We start from the raw sequence: 23,134 nt of genomic DNA on the forward strand, positions 1-23,134 counted from the left end.
GGAACGAAGTGCGCTTGTTTGGAGAAGGTGTCCACTATGACCCAAATCACTGATTTGTCTTGAGGGGGGGCGGGTCCGTAATAAATTCCATGGAAATACATTCCCACAGTTGAGCGGTTGTCTCAGTAGGTTGCAGCTCGCTTGGGATTTTCCCCCCTCTCTTTTTAACCATGATGCAAGTTTGCCACCCCATTACATATAGCAGGGTTTCCCAAACTTTTTTCCCCCATGGCCCAGTAATTTTTACACTTCTCCTTCACGGCCCACTAAAATTTGGGGGTGGAGCCAGGAGACTTTGGGGGTGGAGCTGGGAGACAGGAAATGATGTGCAAACAAGCCTGAAATTCTTGCAATATTTTGTTTAGGAAAGGTAGGAGAACAGTGGGATTTTGCAATGCAATTTTAAAAACAAACATCAAGAAAAAGCACAAGGATCACACAGCAGAAAACTAAAAATATAAAAATGCTCTCAGCCTGGGAAAACATGAAATGGCAGGGCATTTCAAGCTTCTCTTCCCCCCCCCCCAGGTCTACTCAGATTAGCAATGGCAAGGAAGGAAGGAAGGAAAAAGAAAGGGAGGGTGATACATATAGCGATACATCCTTTCAGAGCCCCAGCCACCAAAATTGTCTCTGGATGAGATGAAGGGTTTTTACGAATCCCAAGTGCCCCCCCCCAACTTTGTATCGTGCACTCTAGTACCACCTGGCGGAGGGGCGCAGGCATGTAAAGTTCAGAGTCTTTGTACCATAGCCCATCGTCTGCCCACTTCGCTGCCCCTGCCGACCCTTCATCTGGGGGGTTGCAGGTTAATTCTTCCTTAAGGGCGGAGTAAAACGAGTCCATTGGGGAGGGTCCTTGCGTTTGCTGGCATGTAGTGACCATCGCTCCCAGTTGGGTCGGGGTGAACAAAGAGTCTGTTATGACTTCCCTCTTGCTTTCGTGCTGAGGGAGGTGGAACAAAACGTCTAACGGGAAGTTTTGTTTCCCAGAGATGTGCCCAAAAGTGAAGCAGAATTTTGAAAAGAATTCAGCCCACCAAATTTATTTTGTACTCAATTTTCAAGTGGCTACTAGGGACTCAAGATTTTTATGTTCTGTCCAGAGTTTGAAAAGCACTTTAGCCCCCTCAAGAAAGCTGTGCCATGTTTCTAGGGCCAGTTTAATGGTAGATGCCTCTTTGCCCCGCACTCAGTAGAATTGAATTTCTTTCATAGATGTGCACACAGGTGTAATTTCCTGTCCTCCCTCTCCTGCAATAGCACCCCTGCTTGGGCAACAACACTTGCATCACATTGGACCACAAAGTTTTTATTTTCATTGGGGTGGACTAGGATAGGTTCTGAAGTGAACAGGTGTTTTAACTTTTCAAACACCACTTGGCATTTGGACAACCAGTCTGTGCGCGCTCTGGGCCTTTTAGCTTCTGGCCCCTTCACTTTAGTTTTCAGTAGGTCTGTAAGGAGGAGCACCACCTCTGCAAAGTTACTGATGAAATTTCTGTAGAAATCTGCAAATCCAAGGAAGCTTTGTAGTTGCTTCCTGGTTGGGCGGGGCGGGGGGGCAGTACACTACTGCCTGGACTTTGGCTGGGTCCATGCCCAACACACACACACACACAGTATCCTTGGAAGTCTAATTCAGTTTTGTGAAACTCGCACTTCGATAGTTTGGCAAACAGTTTGTTATCATAGAGGGTCATATCATACCAAACCTTTAATGGCATAACAGTTGCAAATAAAAATACACAGAATATAAAAATTTAAACAATTCGAAACAGAAACAAAATGAAAAGGTGGGTTTCCAAGGTAGGAGCAAACTTGGTTTTTAAGGACAGATGATTTCATGAGATAGGAACCAAGTTTTGATCTTACCTCAATGGTGCAACTCTTTACTTGTCCCACATTAAGGAAACAGTTGCAACATGAATGGCTTCTGTGAGGAAAGAGCAAAGCATTGTGCTTGGGGATGCTGTTGCAGAGATGGCAACATCATCTCTTCAGGCCAGAGAGCCCTTGACTGGGGTACTGTGGGATGTGGATGCTTTCTCTGTCACTTTTTCCCTGGTCATTGCTACATATAAGCCCTCATCCTAATTTTGTGGGGTTTTTATTTTCTAAAACAGCTAAGATTTCTACGCGATTTTTTTTTCCTGGAATGATTCTTAGTAGTGACTTGACAAGAATAAATAAAACAGGTTGAGTTAGAACTGCAGTTATGAGGACAGTTTTCCTCACGGAGTATCTGCCTGTCATAATGCTGTTATATGAAAGCTGTCCCACAGGAATAAAGGTAAATTAGCAAGATCAGCTTTTTAATTATTATTTAAAAATCAGAAAAGTAATTTTTTCTGGCGGAAAAGAACTACTCTCACTGTGGATTGGTACCCCATACACTAAACTGTAAAGGGCTACTCAGTAAAAAGACTTTGCTTGGAAATGCAAAGAGGAAGCTCTTGTGTTAGTGTAGGGGTATGGGGTCGACAACTTGAAGGATCTCAAGTTTTATGAATAAATTGATAAATGACTTGTTGGTTTGTTTGCAGTGATGTAGACAAAGGTCAGTTTAGTGCTTTTTTCAAACTAGACCCAGAGTAGTTTTGAGTTCACTGGAGAAATCCATCAGGCCAGGAAATTCAGAGAAAGGTGAACAGCAAAGTTGATAAAGGAGCAGAAGATCCTAATCTTCAGATGTGTGATCTGGCCAGCTTGATATGATAACTTTAGTTGTATGGCCATTACTAGTGAATTGTTTAAAAAGGCAGAGAAGAATATGGTCTTTCAGATACTTTACCACATGACAGGGTTTGGAATTTTACTTCTCTTACTCTATTGAATCGATTGCTTGTCCTAAACTTAGACTGTGATGTAACCTAGGGGAGAAGGCTGCTTTGGAGGTATACTGGTCCTGCTGTGTTTAGCTGTGATGTTAGTCCAAGGTTTTGGAAGCTGATTATTGGCTTTGATTTTTTTTTTAAAAAAATGCTTGCTGACAAGGGTTGTAATTGAGCACAAAGATGGGATAAAATATTTCAAATAAGTAAACATGAATCATACATGGTAGCCCCATTATCTCGGTGAGGCAGTAAACAACTTTATGTTGCAGGTTTAGAATTTGTCAGCTTCCAGGCGGGGTTTGAATATCCTCCAGAATTACAGTTGACTTCCCCAACTATAGAAATTAGTTCCCCTGGAGAAAATGGCATGTCCCGAAGGTGACCTCTGTGACATACCATAGAGTCTACGAGAAACTGAAATATGGCTAACTCTCTGGAACTATTACCTGAGAAGAGACTACTAACTAGGTTGCTACCTCCATGTGGAGCCTGGATATCTCCTAAGATTACAGCTGATCTCTGAATGTCAGAGATCAGGTCCCCTGGAGAAAATGGTATCTTTAGAAGGTGGATTCTATGGCATTAGAGTCCACCCTCTATGACATGCTGAGCTCCTTCTCTAGGCTCCCCCCCCCAAAAAAAAACTCCAAAAATTTTCCAACCCAGAGTTAACAACCTTGTGGGTGGTGCCACACATATCTGAATGGTCCTCCATGCAAAAATATCCCCCACATGTAGAAATGCAGGAAGTTAGGGAAAAGATTAGGTCAGATCCCATCTTTATGACATCTGGTTTTCTATGTGAAGGAAATGTTTTGCTATGGAGGAGCATTCAAGCATGTGGCATTTCCCGCTGCCCCCTTCAGTCCAGAGGCCTGTTTGCCACCTGACGGCAGATTCGGTCAGAATAAGAAACTGGAAGGGGTGCTTTGGGGAAACTGCTTTCTGTAAAATCCAGTGGTAGTAATTTCCCCTGACAAATCACCTCTACCCTGACAACAGGAAAATGAAGTCTGAGTAGGATTAACATTCCCCAGGTGAGGGAGGGGGATCCCCGGCTTCACGGGCTCCTGCTCACCAGTGGCCAGCTGGTCGGTGGGAGGAAATTCCACCCACCCACCCCCCAAACAGCACCGTCAGGCATGATGTGCTGACATCACTCAGAAGTGATGTAGGTGCATTGGTACGTGTGTGTTATACTCTGGTTTCTGGGCAAAACTCTATGGTTTGAGGGTGATTTTACCATAGAATTTTGCTCAAAAGCCATCATTTTGTCCCCAATGTCACTGGTATGCCTACAGCACTTCTGGGTGACGTACGCATGTTGCACAACATCCCTACCCACTCCCAGAATGCCCCTCAATCCCCCTGCTAGTATGACAATGGAACGTGGCAACCCTAAGGAAAAGAAAAGAACGACAACATTTCGGATTTCAGTAGGGACAGGGTCAAAAGAGATCTACAGTGCAGATCCTGTAGTAGAAGCCAATTGATTTCTATTCCTCCGCACAGGATTGCCCTGTCACTGTGTAAGGGAGAACAAGTTCTACAGCAGGGGTGTCAAACATGTGACCCAGGGGCCGAATCAGGCCCCCAGAAGGTTCCTATCAAGCCCCTGAGCAACTGGCTGTCATCTGCTTCCTTCTCCCGCTCTCTTGCTTCCTTCTGCATCTCAACTTGCTTTACCAGGTTTGCTGACTAGCACAGGAGCTACAGAGAAAAACCTCGATTTTCTCCATTGGTTTAGGTACCTCCCCCTCCTGGTCCCCTGGGGAGGGAGGGAAAGAGCCAGAGCTTCCTTTGCCCGGTTCCCTGAATCCCATGGGAGAGATATAAAGAAAGCACCTTTAAGACCAGCAAGTGCTGTTTTAAGCATGAGCCAGAGCTTCCTTTGCCCAGTTCCCTGAATCCCATGGGAGAGATATAAAGAAAGCACCTTTAAGACCAGCAAGTGCTAATGTTTTAAGCATGTTTTATTTCAAGTTTTAAAAAATCTTTAGTTGTGTTTGTCTGTGTCCTTTAAAAAGTTTATATCTCTGCTACCTAATCTTAAACAGGTATCTCTGCTACCTAATCTTAAACAGGTACACTCACGGCCCAGCCCAACACGACCTGGCCCAGCCTGAGAAGGTCTCATTTATGTCAGATCCAGCCATCATAACAAATGAGTTCATTGAAACATTCAGGTTTCAATGAAGGAGGGAACCCCAGGGAATATGAAGTGCATTTGTTGTGGTCATTTTTGTTACATTCCTGATAATAACTTTAGCAATATTAGGTTAGTCGGCAAAGTAGGTTAGTCAGCCTTATTTTAAGAGATATAATCCTTTGCCATGCAGCCTTGTGGCACGGGGTCATTTACTTGTTTGTAAGAATTATCACCAGGCCTTGGATACAGTGGGAGCTCACAGGACCTTTCTGACAGTTCCACCTCCTCCTTCCCACCCTGTCCATTGAATAGTTCATGCAGCTGCATAACAATCCCTGGATGAGCTCCACCACCTATTTTTCTACAAAACGACCCCTGATTATCACTATGCAGAATGAATAAGCTGGACACAGATATAGGGACTTCTTGGGGAATGCTCATGGCTTGGTTTGAAAATATTTTTACATTTTACTGATATTTACCTTTTGTAGATATTTACTGATGTTGCTTGAGTTTGCAAATTTCCTGATAGAGAAAGTATGGCTTTGTGGTTAAAACTAAGGGTGGTTGGGTGCAGAACAGGATTCCTTGCTATCTCAAGGTCATCAAGAGGAGTAGTAGAGAGGAGTGGTAAATGGTAAAGTTACTCAATGCCATGCCTGAAGCGTGGGAACTATCTGGTTTTCTTTGTCCCAAGGTGTTTGTGAATGGAGTGCCTTCTTTTAACACTCAGTTAGCAGGCCTGTGATGCAAATTAATAATGGGATCTGTCCTCTTATCTGCTCCTGAATGCCAGTGAAATAAATCACAATCTGGTTGCTGTTTTCAGGGGGAAATGAATCTGGGAGAAGGAGAGAAAAAATACTTGAAAAGTTAATGTGGTGCCATGTCTAAGAGAGTTCAAACTGGAAATATAGCACACCTTCACCTCTTTCATAATGGCCAAGATTTACACATAACAGGAGTGCTGAATGACAGTCAGTGTACAGTAGGGCCAAACTATACATGGCACCAGAGATTCACAGTTGGATCTTCCTAAGTGGCAGCCTCAAAGGGGCAGCTAAGAGGACAATATGGCTTGAGGGCTGTGGTGTCTGGGAGGGTCAGTCACCAGACGGAACTTGGAGATCTCCCAGCTGATCTCCAGACTACAGGGATCAGTTCCTCTTGGGAGGTGCATCTCCATTTTGGGAAATAATGCAGGGGGAGCATTAACTGCCCCCAAGCACTTTACCTACATTGCATCCCCCCCAGGCTGATTTTGGAGGCTAAATTGCCCTTCAGGTGATTTAATCCAGAATCCCCAGCATCAAATGTAGTTTGATCTCAGATAAGACATGTTCTCATAGATTTATGCCACAATATATAATATTGAGGTAATAATACTGACCTTATTTACTGAGCTGTTGTAAGATTACTGAAGTACTTGGATAACTCTAAAGTACTTCAAAATGCAAAGTATTGTTATCATCTACCTTCATCTGGTACTTTGGACACAAACTGACCTGGAAAAAAGTGGTTTCTGCTCATATTTATGTTTCAGGTCCTACTTAAATTAGGGTCACATGGAAAATAGACAAGAGAGTTATTGTTTCAAGCCTCACATAGTTTAGCTAATCCTTCAAAACTCTGTCTTTTTCACTTTAAACAAAAGAAGTATGCATGTATAACATTGGAAGTATGTATAACATCAGAAGTAAGCCTCTTTCCCAATACTTTAACAAACACTGTCTTTCTCCATCCCTACATAGAAGTCAGTTTGGCAACATCTTCAAAGTGAGCCATTTGTGAAAATAATTTTGCAAAGCAAATTCCTTCAAGGACTGAATTGCTGGTGGAGTAGAAATGAAAGACCGTTTTTGCACACAGCTTACCTCGCAGTCACAATCCTGTTCCCTCCGCAGCATCCGGTCGGATTTCCCACCATCTGCGCCGGAGTTACAGGAAGTGTCGTGGCTTTCGCGTAGCAAACGTAAACTGGGTTTTAGCAGTTTACGTTTGCTACGCAAAAGCTGCGGCACTTCCTGTAACTTCGGTGCAGGTGGTGGGAAATCCGACCGGACGCTGCGGAGGAAACAGGATTGTGGCTGCAAGGTAAGCTGTGTGCGAAAACGGTCCAACTCTCACAGGGAAGAATCTGCTCTGTGCCCACTGGGAGGCTTGTGTACATAAAGAACCATGGATAAAGTAGAGCATTCAATGGGGGGGGGGGAGTGTTCCTGCTTCATCTATGCACACCAGTGTAGTGAGAATGTTTCAGTCGTGTATCAGCAGGGGAGCTGGTATGGATGCCTAGTCAAAAGACTTAAAAGTCTTTGGGCGTTTTCGCACTGACCTTAATCGGCAGCAACGCCCCTCTTCACTGCGCAGGATCTGCGCGGATTTCGCACCAATTGCCGCGGAGCACCCGGAAGAGCCGCAAAGTCCTGCGGCTTTTGCGGCGCAAATGGAAACTGGTTTTTGGCGGTTTCCATTTGCGCCGCAAAAGCCGCGGGACTTTGCGGCTCTTCCGGGTGCTCCGCAGCAATTGGTGCGAAATCCGCGCAGATCCTGCGCGGTGAAGAGGGGCGTCGCTGCCGATTAAGGTCAGTGCGGAAACGCCCAAAGACTTTGATTGTCCATGCAGAGAGAGTTGCTCAGTGAAGGGATTAGGTGGGGAAGAGGAGGCTAGCTGGCTCAGCAGCCGTGCCTCGTCTGTCTGTTTTCAAGAGAGAATCATGTGTGACTTCAGTGGTCACATAGGAAGTGTGGGTGAAGTCTGAGGTTGGAATCTAAGGCACCTTTGGGAGGCATTAAAAAAACCCAGCTTAAACTGTGAACTTCCTATTTTTAAAAGATGCAGAGTATTCCAGGGCTTTTGTAGTAGAGTGGTTGGGATTGAACGCTGAGAAAGTTTTTTTGACAAGTTACTTTAAGTATAATAGCCAAATGATGTGGTTTAGAAATAATTTCAAATAATTTCCTTCTGTGTCTAACTGCTTCTAGTCTACATCCCATTATTTTGCATAGTGAGATCCTGTCAAGTTGACAGAACGATCTGGTTTTAAAATGGTCCATATAGCTTTTATTTCTCCTTTATTTTTTTCTTTTGCTAAAGCCCTCCCAGCCCCAGAACTCTTTCCATAATTCTGAGAGCTGAGGCACTCACTTTGCTAAACTAAAAATGGGTCAGCCTTCACTAGGATTGCCAGGTCCTGCGTTGTCCCTGTCAGGGGACATGGGGTGTGTGTGTCCCAGTGGGATGACATCACACAGAAGTGGCATCATCTTGTTGGGGACTGGTGCCTCACACACCTGACTTCCAAGCAGCAAATTTGCCATTAGTGTTCACACACACACACACACAGGCCGTTTTCCCACTGAGCTTACCTCGGAGCGACGTCCCTCTTCACCGCGCAGCATCTGCACGGATTTCCCACCAACTGCTCCGAGGCTGCTCCGAGTAACCAAGTAGAGTCAGGCTTTTGCATCGCTAACGTAAACTGGTTTTTAGCGGTTTCCATTTGTGATGCAAAAGGTCGGGAACTTCCTGGTTCCTCGGAGCAGCCTCGGAGCAGTTGGTGGGAAATCTGCGCAGACGCTGCGCGGTGAAGAGGGACGTCGCTCCGAGGTAAGCTCAGTGGGAAAACAGCCACACACTGCTTCTTGCAAAAAGCATTTAAAGGAACCATTTGTGTGCTGTTTACAAGAAGTGTGGGCTGTGTGCCTAAACTCCTACCCACAACTAATATCAGTGGCCTTGTCCCTGTGGATAAAACCCAATGTGGCAATGCTGCCTAAATGGATAGAAATTGTGTAACATTCAGCCCCATGTTGGGGAATGTTTTATTTAAAAAGAAACATCCCCAATCATGGGCGTGAATCCTGTTTTTGTTCTGTTTCCCTGTAAAGTTAACATCCCTGGTGGATGCGGCCAGCATACTCACCCATTGGCCAGACATGGAACCCTTACATTTGGTCTCCTTCCCCCTGCACATGTCTTGATCCTGTGCGCTCTCATGGCATAAGGTCATCATATTGGTCCATCAGCAAAATCCCGAAAGTGCACAGACTTGCTTCCTTACTGACAGGACCACCATCAATAGTCAGAGTGGGTATTTCGAGATAGGGTGAAAATGATGTTTTAGGACATGATGGGAAAGTTGAAGGCCGGTAGTTATGACCTTTTTGTGACAGATACCAAGAGATATTGCTGGCTGAATTAAATTAACTGACGCAAGGGGAGAGACAAAGCGGCACCAGAGCTTTCTGGGAGGAGGAAGCAAAAGAAATGGCTGCTCTCTTTGGAAAAATAGAAGCCCTACATTTCAGGTATCTTTTTAGAGGCATGACTAGGCAGGACGTCTAGGTCCCAGATCCCCTCCAGAAAAAGAGGGGAAACTATTGACTCCGGGAATTTCAGTGAAAAGTAAGAGAAATCTGTGTGATGTATCATGGGAGACAGACATCCGCTTTGCTGAGATACTGTAATGCAATGTTACTGCATGTCACAGCTGTGTGTTTCTACACAAGTTCTGAAATAGGAGCCCATGTGGAATGTAGAAATCTCCACTATAAAGCGGAGAGAAGTCTCATTTCTGGAAGAGCTAAAAGAGCTGTTTTCCCCTCCCCCACCTTATTCCTTTTTCCCCTTTCCTCACAAGGAACTCATTGAAGTTGACAGTGAAGTTGTCTTTGAACTGGCTGCATACATCCTGCAGGTAAGTTCCGTTGGATCCTTTGGTGTTATGTATCAAGAAATGTCCTTTGTCTTTTTAAAAAGGCAAATTGCAGATGTCCAGATGTAAAAAAAGAGTTTTCCTTTTCAACAAGAGCAGGTGATCATTCATCTGCTCATTTGCTTGCAGGTTAGTACACTTTGCACGATCTGTACACAGCTGCACTTCCTCCCTCTGTGCTCTGCCAGTCCAGCAGGGAGAAAGCTGTTGGAATTCCTTGTTCAGACAAGACGTTTGGTCATGTTTGTGGACACAGGAAAGATTTGCAGGAGGCACTTCAGACTCAAAAGCATCACTCAGACTGTGGCTGTTTCCACATGGATGTTTTGCTCCACCTTGGGTTCCTTACAGTAGTATTGTTTTGTTTTGGAACATCCATATAAAATCCAGTATTTGTCCTGCTGCTGTGTTTCTTCTAACTTCGCTGTGATCCTTCCACAGCCTGGTATCTTTTTGGAAATATTTCTGTCAAAGAACATTTGGACACCAGATGGACTGGATGCTGTGTATTTTTGCAGATGCCATTTTCCTTGCCACAAAACCTGCAGTTGTCATTCTTCCCCAACAGACTTTCTTCTGGCATTAAAAAAATATCAATAATTGACGGATCGCTATAGCATTTTGGTGGTATAATAATGATTATTACAACAGCATTCTAGTTCGCAGCTTTCATCTTGTTTCTGTTTCAAAGTAAGTCTGTAGCTCTTTTTGCTGTGGAGTTATAAGGGGGAAAGTGCAGTGTTTTTTTAAGATTGGGCAGTGGCGTGGGGAAAATGACAACTATGGAGGGTCAAGGCAAAAAGCGTGGAGAAAAATTGTTCGGATGTTCTGCTCCCACTGCAAATGTGTCTGCCATTGATTAGCTTGTGTAACTAAGCTGTAGCATCAAATTAGGGTATGAAATTGTAGCTTGACGAGAGTTGGAAACTCTGGTTTATTGTATGGAGTATTTCAGCTAAGCAAACAGGCCGTTGTTAAACATCGAAAATAAAACCAAACCAAACCAAACCCTGGGTGGGCTGGCAGTGGCAGCAAGGCCAGACAAGGTGGCTGGGGGAAAGAGCTGCCCCTTGGTAGTTCCGTTGGGTCCTGCTCTTGGGCCCTACTGGCTGTGGAGCAGTGCCTGAGCTGGGGTGCAAATGCAGAAGCAGAGCACAGCAGTCCAGGAAAGGCGAGTGGAGCTGGCTGGCTGGCTGTGGTACGAGTTGCCGTTCATCATCTCCCAGGGGCAGGTGAAGCGTTCCCCTAGCTGGCACTCTGCACCACCCCACTGAAAGGTGAGCTGTGTGTTTGCCCCAGCGGGGAAAATGAGATGCACCGCTGAGAGCTGCCTGCTGCTGCCTGAGGTGTGAGAAAGCAGTGGCGCGGCAATAAGTGGTGGGGCCAGCCAATTTCCCCAGAGGTGAGGGTGGAGGGGCCTGCTCTCACTGGGGCCCCATCATAGTTATGGGCTTGTAAGCAAGCAAACCATAACTATAGAAATTCCTGGCCTTTCTGCATGCAAGGAGACAGGCAGGTCTTTCTAGAAATTTTCTGTCTTAAGCAGGTAACCATGGTTAAGAGTGGGCGGAAACTATCTGGAACTATTATGTTTGCAGAGGCCCGCTTTGTTTTTCTTTAACTCAGCCTCCATGATAAATTAGCATGTTGTAAAATGAGGAGACATATGAGCTAATCCCTCAACTTTGCTTAAAATCAGCATGGACGCCATCCGAGATGATGATTTTAGATTGTAGCATCTCCCTGATTTGCTGCCTTCTTTGGCTGGAGACAGTTAACTGTATAGAGCACAGCCGGGGTGCTGCAGACAGAAGCAGCACGTCCTCCTCCCAGCACTGGATGAAGAGCAAGCAGGGAGAAGCTTCACCCTGTGTTCAGTTTGGTGGTGTAGTCTTCTGGCGCCATAAAGATGCACCACGAGCCCTCCTTCTGTCTTGTGTTCGTCTCCGCCACTAAAGGATTTGGTTGTCCCTGAACAATTTCCACCAACTAAAAATGTTACTGAGAGGGAGATTCCTACATTTATGAGGAAAGACTCAGGCAAGCAGCCTGAAGGACCATTCAAAACAAAAATTTTGCACTGATTTGTTTCAAGGGGAAAAGGAGATCGTGGCTCCTTATTGTATAGCAAGGGAGGGTCAACAAGCATACCGTATCTTCCCTAGCCCTACTCTTAACATCCCCTTTCATGAATTATATTTGCTCCAGATGGGCACAGAGAGTTACCAATTGCATCTTGTAAATTTCTCATATAGTGGCCAGATGACTTAAAACCCGTCTAAAACCACTTTCTTTGCTAAGAACATATTTCCTGCAATTCAGCCTCGCAGCCCTTAAAGGTGGCGCCACTCCCCAGAGTTTTCTGGAATGATCACACTTCCAGTACCCTCCATCAACTGCTGAAATCTCTTTCAGCCCTCGAATTTAGGTCTGCTTTAATTAGTGCACCTGACCCCTCCACTTCTATTTCTGTTTATAATTCCCTAATACACCGTGTCACAGAATCATTGAGCGCTAACTCTGCCTGTCCAGAAAGAAGAGTTGCCACTCCACTTGGTTCTCCATCTCCGTGGTTTGACAGAGTGTGTGCAACTACTAAAGCAACTCTGCGGAAAATTTATCATAATTTCCTCCAATCTGGGGCCTCAACCCTCCCCCCCAAATATTTCTATTACATCAATTAATTAGGGACAAGACACTTGACTATATTCAAAATCAGTGGGAACGGCTGTACCAAGCCACAACTCTAAATAATTCCAAGAAATTTTGGGCCATAGTCTCAGGGGCTTTCCCGGCCAAATGATCCCTCAATGTCTGTCATCTCACCTCATATATTGTTTCAACACTTTTTGGCCCTATTTAGCCATGACTCTACCTATGTTACCTCCCTTGAGCCCTCGGAAGCAGATCTACCCGATTGGCCTCCGGTCTCTCAGGAAGAAATCAAAGAGCTCATTGCACAATTGAAAGCAGGGAAGGCCCCTGGCCCTGATGTCATTCTTTCTGAAATATTAATCACAGATCCAGACTGGTGTCCCCCCCGCCCCCCGGCAGCTCTGTTCACTCTTGTTGACAGAACAGGCATGATACCTTGAGCATGACTGAATTCAGTAGTAGTTCCAATTTATAAAAAAGGGGATCACTCTAATCCGAATAACTTCAGACGCATAAGCTTGCTTTCTGTTATAGGCAAGCTATATGCCAAACAGCTTCTGGCCAAACTCACTTTGTGGATGTCACAACATAAAATCTTAGGATCTGAGCAGATAGGGTTCTGCAAAGGAAAGTCCACCCTGGACCATTGTGTCGTATTATCCCATCTAATAGCCAAATATTCCGTAAGGACTAAACAGGAACTGTATGCTGCCTTTTTAGACTTAAAAGGGGCCTTTGATTCAGTAGATAGGAACCTCCTATGGTCCAAACTCACTCAGCTTAATATTGATAAAAGACTTCTTTTAATTATCAAAAAACTTTTCACTTCTAATACTTGCCAGATCAAATGTTCCCTGGCTGGTCAGCTAACCTCCGAGATCCCCGTTGATAAAGGCATTAAGCAAGGTTGCATTCTTGCCCCCTCCTTGTTCAACCTCTTTCTTAATGACCTAGCTGTGCACCTAACAGACATAATAATAATAATAATAATAATAATAAAAATAAAATTTTATTTGTATCCCGCCCTCCCCGCCTAGGCAGGCTCAGGGCGGCTAACAGCATTTCATAAACATACAATGATAAATATAAACTTTAAATTTAACAGATATAAAACTTTAGTTTAACATCATTTAAAAACCAGTCAATATAATTAAAAAATCTTATAGCTTAATCTGACAGTGACGATGGCATTTTCAACGCTAGTTCTGTCAGTTTGCACAGTTTACACAATGACATAGGTCCTTAAATAGGACCGTGTTGGCGGATCCTTAATTAACAACCTTATTCAGCAGTCCGTATATGCTAGCTTGAAGAGGGTGGTCTTGCAGGCCCTGTGGAACTGATCAAGGTTCCGCAGGGCCCGCACCTCCTCAGGGAGCTGATTCCATAGGCATGGGGCCGCGATTGAAAAGGCCCGTGCTCGGGTGTTCTGACTGTCATAGCCCTAAACCTGGAGCAATCCACGTCCCTTTATTACTTTATGTGGATGATACTGTGCTTTTATGCTGTTCTAGAGGAGGTCTAAGGCGGCTGTTGTCTCGATGTGCAGCTTTCCTCGTGAAAACTCCAGCTGAGCTATGAGAAATCTAAAACTGTAGCCTTCTCCAAGAGAATGAGTTCCTTTAGATGGTTCGTCATGGGGAAAAGGATAGAACAACTTAAGCATTTTAAATATTTAGGCATTAATTTCCAGAATAATGTGTCTTGGTCTGCACATCGTAACTATGCTATGAAAATTGCCAATGCTAGCGTGTTAGCCATAACACGGTATTTTTATGGTAGAGGCAATCAATTTGTGCCAGCAGCTATAAAGATCTTTAAGACTAAAGTGATTCCACAATTACTTTATGGTATCCCAATCTGGATCTGTGCTTTTGAGCAATCCATTGAATGGATCCAATCGAAATTCCTGCAGAAAGTCTTAGGTTGGCCAAATTGCGTTCCATACATAGTAATATGCTTGGAAATTGGCATGTCTCTATTGGCGACCAGAGCTTGGCTTGCTACTGGCTCCGACTTCACTATTTTTCTGGACCTGAGAGCTTGTCCCATCATATGTTGTAACCCACCCTGAGCCACTTGTTGGGAAGGGCGGGATAGAAATCACAAAATAAATAAATAAATATGCTCTCTGAATATAAATTGTCCACCTGGTCAGAGTATATTGCAGGGAAAATCAAGTCTTTGGGCCTATCCCTGGAATCATTGTCCATGCTGTCGTTTTAGGCAGCATTTTACCAAATTAGAAGTAGACTTTTGGACATTGAACACCAGGAATTCTACAGTCTGGCCAATAAAACTTGTTCTCCACTGTGTTTTGAGATTCCTCTCACCATGGGGAAAACGGCTTCATACTTTCCCCTTTTTTTGACACCCCAGCACCAAAGAGCTTCCTCTCTTGCTAGATGCAATGCTCTGTCCTCTGCCACACTTCTTGGCAGGTCTAACAAGACGACCTCCTCTCTTAGGTTCTGTCCTTGGGACCACACAGCCGTTGAAACAGGCCCTCATGTCTTGCTCCACTGTTTGTTATATTCACAGCTTCGTAACTCACTGCTGTGTCCCATTTTGGAGAAATCAGGAGGCTGTTTGGATGCCTTAAAAGTCTGTAGGCTCCTGAGTGGTTACTCCCCAAAAGACACTGAAATAGTAGCCAAGTTCAAAGGATTTTGTAGCCATAGTTTTAATTGATAGCGATGTTTCTAAATTTTAACTGTACCTTTTGTATTTTATGGGTAATTTTTATTCTGTATAACTTGGTAATCCTTTTATTCTGTATAACTGATTTCTTTTATGCCAATAAAGGCTGATGATGATGATACTCGTTTTTTCAGATACAGCAAGAATGTGAGTCCATCTGTCCTATATATTGACAATAGCAGGCTTGATTGAATTAGGTGTGATATGCAGAGGGGTAGTAGGCATAGAGAAATCAGCATTGGTAACAAGACAGGAAACCTAGGTCTCAGTTAAGTCCAGGTGGATACATTGTCTTAAGCTTCATTATCAGTTGCAATCCAACAGTCTCCCTTTCTAATCTCCCTTTGAAATTCCTTCATAAGAGAACTGCTGTTCTTAGGTCAACAGCTGAATGTCCTGGAAGGTTAAAATGTTCCTTTTTTTTAATATTGTGGTTTCTAATGTCAGACTTGTGTCCATTAATTCTTTGTTGAAGGCCTGTTTGTATACCAATAAAGGGACTATATTGCTAAGACCTCCACTGTAAAACAGAGACCAGCTTGAAGAGCAGCTTCACTGGATTTCGTAGACTTCTTATAGATGCGCACAATAATGCTTAACTTCCAACCAGGTGGAATTATGCCAGTATTATTAATTTGTGTGAAAACTATAGCTAACACAGAAGACCACGAAACGGGAAAAGCTTTATAAAATTCTGAGGGGATCAGGTCTTCCCCAGGTGATTTTCTGGAAAGCCAATGAAGTAATTAGGCCTTTGATCTCATTTTCTGAGACAAGGACCCATTCGGGAAGGTCTGAGATATCTAGGGTAAGACTCTGTGGTTGGGTGTAACTACCAAGGAGTGTGGTACACATGTCCCAAAGACCTTTCTGAAATGCTGAACCCAAACTTGGGGGGAAATATGCCTGCCCATCTGCCAAGGATAGCCACTTATGCCACTGGAAACAATGTCCCAGAAGCATGCTTCGTTTTCCCCTAATACAGATAGTTCTAGCTCATTCAATTGAGATTTAGCATAGTCTCTTTTATTTGATTTAATTGGGTTTTTATAGTAGGACCTGAGGTTCTAAAGATAAGGCATCAGAGAGCCATAGTTGTTATGCCTTAGTGATCTCATAAAAGACGCTAACTCTTTTTTAGTAGCTTTACACTCTTGATCGTACCAACCATTACTTGTGAAAGATACAAAATTAATTGGCCTACTGTTGACAAGGAAAGGTTTTAAATAATCATTTATTGCTTGAAAAGTTTTTGTTACGTCATAACCTGGCAGAGAATGAGCTAACTTCATAGACTCCATTTCAGAGTCAGCAAGGATTTGGGTAAATTTGGTGCATAATTGTTCCAACCACTTAAATCGCCTGTAACCTGGAATTATATCTAATGCAGATGCTGGTATTGATTTCAGAAAGATATTGTTATTCAAGTTAAATACTAATCTTAGTGGACAGTGGTCACTTAAAGAACTATCCACAACCTTAAACCTGTCCACCACGTTCAGTAATACGGGTGATGTTTCAAAGTAATAAATTGTACTGGCCCGTAAGGTTGATAAGTAAAAGAGCCACTGGTTACATCTAAATAAGTACCATTTAAAACATGTAGGTTAACCCATGAGAGTAATCCAGGAACTTTAGTCTTGGTTTAATGACCTTATCCTTGGAGGAACAATCCAAGGAAAAGGCATGAATGGCAATTTGTGTATTCATACTGGCTTTTGTGTCTAAGGCACCTGATTTGATTCTAGTGTTAAAATCACCACCCAAAGTAAAATGCGAAGTAGAGAACTGAGAAGTTAGAACTTAAATAGAGGTTCCTAAAGAATCCCAGATACTCCCATTGTATTTGTATTTAGAACTATTCGGAGAGATGTACACATTAATACATGTAAGATTATCAAAACAGAGACTACATCAAGATCTACTGTTATTAGAGTTGCTAAACCTCCAACACCCTGCCCTTTTGGATAGAATTCAGTTGCGGGAACAATAAAAGCCCTGTACCCCTTAATAGAAAGCTGCTCCATATCCTGGCACCAGGTCTCCTGGAGGAGAAGGATGTGATTTCCTCACAGGAAATCTAGAAAGTCAGGATCATGAAGCTTATTCTGCCATCCCCTGAGGTTCCAGGACAGACACTTTAGTTGTTAAGCCTCAGGTGTTATCTTATTTAAGTTTTCCTCAAGATCTAGAAATATAAATCCTTTTTTTGGGGGGGGGGGGGCACACAAACCAATTTTGTTTGAGGCCTGTCTGAGTAAGATTGAATTTGGAATGCCTATCTGTCTGATTCATATGGAGCTCATGATTCTCTGTAACTGATGCAGGGAACAATGAAGGTTCAGCCTCAGATAAACACTCAGAAGTTTCATTATTCTGATGAAAAGCTACAGATGCTGCTGTTATCAGATCTTCTTTGATACTCAAGAGTAGGGGTGTTCAACTCATTTGTTATGAGGGCCAGATCTGACATAAGTAAGACCTTGTCAGGACGTGCCATGTGTGTCATAAAATGTCATGTCAGGCACCAGAGATATAAACTTTATAAAGGACACAAACACATTTAAACTTAAAATAAACCATGTTAAAAGATTAGCACTCTTGCAGTATTTTGTTTATTTAACAGTTTCTGATAATTAACATTTCTTGCTTTGAATTATTGCACAAAACCTAGAGACAATGCTTGTGCTGTAGCAATCCTGAGTATGCTATTCAGGTGTTGTTCAGGTGTGTGTATATAAATTGCAAACCTACTTTTGATTACAGAAATCTTATGGTCAATGCTTTGAACCTAAGATCCACGGGAAAATATGAAAAGGCTGGCCATTATGAGCTTTTGTGTAAAAGTTGCTTTGTGTGCTGGTCAGCCAATGGAGAAAATAGAGGCTTTGCTCTGTAGCTCCTATATGATTGAGCAAGCCTGGCAAAGCCAGCTATGATGCAGAAAGAGAAAGAAGGAAGCAGATGACAGTGAGCTTCTTGCAGGCCTGATAAAAGCCCTCTGGGGGCCTGATCTGGCCCTCGGGCCACACATTTGACATCCCTGTGCTAGACTTTTCACACAGACGTTGGCTTTTGGAACAGAGTGATTTCTCCGCATATGGACAGACTTTCGGGGGGGGGGGGGGAGAAATAAAAATTTTACAAAGTAAATTACCAAAAGCTTTTTCTTTTTTAAATTGATGGACAATCTGGAGCTGGTTGATATATGCTGAGAGAAGAATAGTAACTCAGGAAATATACTTATTTCTCAGAAACACATAGATCTTTTTCAAGAATAGATATGATTTGGGTTTCAAGAGATGCACAACCCCGGGGGGGGGGGGTGAAAGTGGTCAGGGAGCCATCATGGGCCAGGCTGGTTAAGCTAGAGAGATACTTCCAAGCTCCCACATATACATACACAACAGAGTTCAGTCCAAGGGTCTATCAGCTAGAGATGTGTTATCAGAATCATTCAGAGAGGGCTTAGTTGGCGGGGGGGGGGGAGGAAGCTTGTGATGCCCAGCCATTTAATGTTTTCCTAGGCTCGGAGCATTATATATTTTTAGTTTCTACTGTGATCTTTGTGCTTTTTCCTGATGTTTTATTTTTTAAAATTTCATTGCCAAATCTAACTATTTGCCCACCTGTCCATTTTAAACAAAATATCATAAGAGTTTTAAGCATGTTTATATATTTTTAAAAAAAATCTTTAATTGTATTTATCGGTGTTCTTTATAAAGTTTATATTTCCTCTTCCTGGCATTACATTTTATGACACACATGGCCTGGCCCCACAAAGTCCCATTTGTGTCAGATCCGATCCTCATAAGAAATGAGTTTGACATCCCTGACCTTGTTATTTAAAACTACAATCCTAGAAGCTCAGATAAAGTATATACCACAAGTTAGGAAAGGTACAAACAGATATAAGAGAAGGCCTGCATGGTTAACAAACAAAGTAATGGAAGCTGTAAAAGGTAAGAAGGACTCCTTTAAGCGGTGGAAAGATAGTCTAAGCGACATTAATAAAAGGGAACAGGCTGTGGCAAATCAAATGCAAGACTGTGATCAGGCAGGCAAAAAGGGACTATGAGGAGCATACTGCAAAAAACATAAAGACCAACAATAAAAAATTCTTCAAATGTATTAGAAGCAGGAAACCAGCCAGGGAGGCAGTGGGGCCCTTGGATGACCAAGGGGTCAAAGGATTACTGAAGGAGGATAGGGAAATGGCTGAGAAGCTGAATGCATTTTTTGCCTCTGTCTTCACTGTGGAAGATGAGAAATGTTTGCCTGCTCCAGAACCGCTTATATTGGAAGGGGTGTTGAAAGACCTGAGTCAGATTGAGGCCTACAACTGATAGATGAATTAAAAACTAATAAGTCACCAGGTCCGGATGGCATACATCCCAGAGTTCTGAAAGAACTCAAAGTTGAATTTGTGGATCTTCTGACAAAATATGTACTCTTTCATTGAAATCTGCCTCCATTCCTGAGGACTGGAAGGTAGCAAATGTCACCCCATCTTTAAAAAGGGTTCCAGAGGAGATCCGGGAAACTACAGGCCAGTCAGTCTGACTTCAATACCAGGAAAGTTGGTAGAAACCATTATCAAGAACAGAATGAGTAGGCATATTGATGAACACAAGTTATTGAGGAAGACTCAGCATGGGTTTTGTAAGGGAAGATCTTGCCTCACTAACCTGTTACATTTCTTTGAGGGGGTGAACAAACATGTGGACAAAGGAGACCCAATAGATATTGTTTACCTTGACTTCCAGAAAGCTTTTGATAAGGTTCCTCATCAAAGGCTCCTTAGTAAGCTCGAAAGTCATGGAGTAAAAAGACAGGTCCTCTTGTGGATCAAAAACTGGCTAATTAATAGGAAGCAGAGAGTGAGTATAAATAGGCAGTCTTCGCAGTGGAGGACAGTAAGCAGTGGAGTGCCGCAGGGCTCAGTACTGGGTCCCATGCTCTTTAACTTGTTCATAAATGATTTGGAGTTGAGAGTAAGCAGTGAAGTGGCCAAGTTTGCAGATGACACTAAATTGTTCAGGGTGGTGAGAACCAGAGAGGATTGTGAGGAACTCCAAAGGGATCTGTTGAGGCTGGGTGAGTGGGTGTCAACGTGGCAGATGAGGTTCAATGTGGCCAAGTGCAAAGTAATGCACATTGGGGCCAAGAATCCCAGCTACAAATGCAAGTTGATGGGGTGTGAACTGGCAGAGACTGACCAAGAGAGAGATCTTGAGGTCGTGGTAGATAACTCACTGAAAATGTCAAGACAGTGTGAGATTGCAATAAAAAAGGCCAACGCCATGCTGGGAATTATTAGGAAGGGAATTTAAAATAAATCAGCCAGTATCATAATGCCCCTGTATAAATGGATGGTGCGGTCTCATTTGGAATGCTGTGTGTAATTCTGGTCCACCTCAAAAAGGATATCATAGCATTGGGAAAAGTGCAGAAAAGGGCAATTAGAATGATTAAAGGTTTGGAACACTTCCCTATGAAGAAAGGTTAAAATGCTTCGGGCTCTTTAACTTGGAGAAACATCGATTGCGGGGTGACATGATAGAGGTTTACAAGATTATGCATGGGATGGAGAAGGTAGAGAAAGAAGTACTTTTCTCCCTTTCTCACTATACAAGAACTCGTGGGCATTCGATGAAATTGCTGAGCAGTCGGGTTAGAACGGATAAAAGGAGGTACTTCTTCAACCAAAGGGTGATTAACATGTGGAATTCACTGCATAGCCAGCTTCAAGAGGGGGTTGGATAAAAATATGGAGCAGAGGTCCATCAGTGTCTATTAGCCACAGTGTGTATATGTATATGTATTTCTATGTGTGGCACAGAGTGTTGGACTGGATGGGCCATTGGCCTGATCCAACATGGCTTCTCGTACGTTCTTATGGAAGTGATCTCATGCCCTGGCAGAAGCACATATCTGCTTGCACTTAAATATAGTGAAACAAGTCTTTTAAAGACAAGCATATCATTAGACACTGACAGATTTCGTCACACCTAAATCAGAATTTTTGGGCACACATTTGTAACAAAACAGTGTCCTAAAATTCTGATTTGTGCTATTCTCCCTGATGAAAAATTCCACAAAAGTTACTTGCTTCCAAAACGTATTAACCTGCTTATACACCCATTCCTATTTAGCTTATTCTGGCATATCTTTCAACTGAAAGAGAAAAACATCAAACAACCAGAGCTCTTCTAATATCTTCATATTGCTTAGAACAATTTCTTATTCTCTAAAGATGAACAACCTGTGCTTAGTGATAGACTTCCAAAAAGAATATTGCAACGTGTAATTTGGGATCTTTCCTCTGAACATATATTTGAAATCTGGAATGCAAGTGCCAAAGGTTCCTTGGTCAGTTAGAGAAATGTGATGACATTTGTGTAGAGCTCTTTTAACATGGCAGTTCAGTGCCTTAGCACAAGATCATGGTCCACTAGCCAGTTTTCACAAGTCACCATAGTGCCCTACAGGTAAGAGATTCTTGCAAGGAGTGCAAAGTGAGATATCTCTTGGTCTGATTCTAAAGAGGATTCCTTGGGTTCTTAAGTGAGTCCATCTTCAGGCTCTCTTAACATAGTTAGCTATGCCTTAACCATTCAGACTTCCTGAGGGTGCAATCTTTTTATTAATTTAAAATAACATTAGGGACCATGGAGCTACCAGTAAAAAATTGTGAATTCTCTGGTTATTCTTTAATTTGAAGATTGGATCATTAAAATAAGAAAGTATTCTAATATATTTAGATGCCGAATATAGATGCTTATTTCTTCCATCTGTATGTATGTTAAATAATATTTTCCCTCCCCATCCCCTTTCTGTCATTTCACAGGAAGCAAAAGGAGATTTTTCAAGGTGAGTTTTGCTTGAACCTTCATCATCTAAATTCCTTTAGCAAGAGTTTGAAGGCCCTTTAGGAGCAGATGTGCCTTCTAATTTATACAACAGATCTCTTAAAGTTGTGATTTGTTAACTGTTATATTTCCAAATCATTTATCTCAAAAACACAACCTTAACTAGACTAAATACAGGAAATAAGACTGTGTGTACATGGTTTACAGTTGCTTTGGAAACCACAGGAAATATAATAGGCTTTCTTAGAATTGAAAGCAATGACCTTTGCTTTCCAAGCTACAACTGTTTTAAACTTAGAGGTTTCCTTCTTGACTAATTTAAAAGATCACTGAAAAGAACGAGATGGGTACAAGGACTGGTGAGTCGCATTGGCATCAGTCGCTGGTGCCAGGGCCTAGTTCACCTCTGACAAACCCGGATTCAACAGTCCTTTGAGGAGACTATGAACACAACCATCCTGGAGGGCAGAACAGTTGGTTTTCTTAGGCGAGGCAGGAAAGAGATCGATCTTGCCTGAACCATCAGGATGTGCTCAGATGATGTTCTTGCCCGTCTGTCTTTTAGGTGTTCAAGGAAAAACTGATTTGTGAATAACAAGGGTTTTTCAATGCAACCATTCCAAATTTGAAACCTTTAATCCACTCTCAAATTTATTCAGTCTTTTACACTGAATAAAATGCACCACAAAACTATAAAAGACTGTGAAATGCACCACAAACTTTAGGCATGCTAGAGTATATAGGAGAATATAACTCTAATGCACTTTCATTGTAAGTCCATGGCTACAAAATACAAGCCTGTTCTTGCTTTGCTTTCTGAATCTGAAACCTTTCAGTTTAGCTGAGTCATAACGGTACTGTATGGTTGCAGGGCCAAGAGAAGTGTTTAGATATCGTATGGGTTTACTGGAGCAGGCCCAAGGGAAGGATTGTTGCAAGATTGTGTCGGCAGTAAAACACAGTCTTCAGAACTTGATGCAGCAGTATTTAGAGCTTAAAACATCAGTTGCTAATAGAACATGCATGAACAAGTAGAGACCACTTTACATTTGCAGATACGTATTTTTGTGTATAACACCTTTTCTATGTCTATATCCCTTTATTTTCACACATGGTCCTTTCTCTCACGCATGTATGTATACACACAGTGGTTTGCATATCTCACAACAAATATTCATATGCACATTCTACGCACATGCACTA

At 42.7% G+C, this 23,134-nt stretch overlaps 1 protein-coding gene across 3 annotated transcripts in view; it reads left to right on the top strand.

Annotated features, from left to right (window-relative positions):
* Window positions 1-23,134, top strand: part of FRMD4A (FERM domain containing 4A) — a 449,437-nt gene that overhangs the window by 248,866 nt on the left and 177,437 nt on the right. For all 3 annotated transcript variants that reach the window (XM_060258276.1, XM_060258274.1, XM_060258275.1), the window contains exons 6-7: window positions 9,630-9,686; window positions 21,910-21,932. In XM_060258276.1, the coding sequence (XP_060114259.1) occupies window positions 9,630-9,686; window positions 21,910-21,932 (80 nt within the window). The remainder of the gene's footprint in view (window positions 1-9,629; window positions 9,687-21,909; window positions 21,933-23,134) is intronic.

This window comes from Heteronotia binoei, chromosome 17 (genome assembly GCF_032191835.1).
Source record: "Heteronotia binoei isolate CCM8104 ecotype False Entrance Well chromosome 17, APGP_CSIRO_Hbin_v1, whole genome shotgun sequence".
NCBI lineage: Eukaryota > Metazoa > Chordata > Lepidosauria > Squamata > Gekkonidae > Heteronotia > Heteronotia binoei.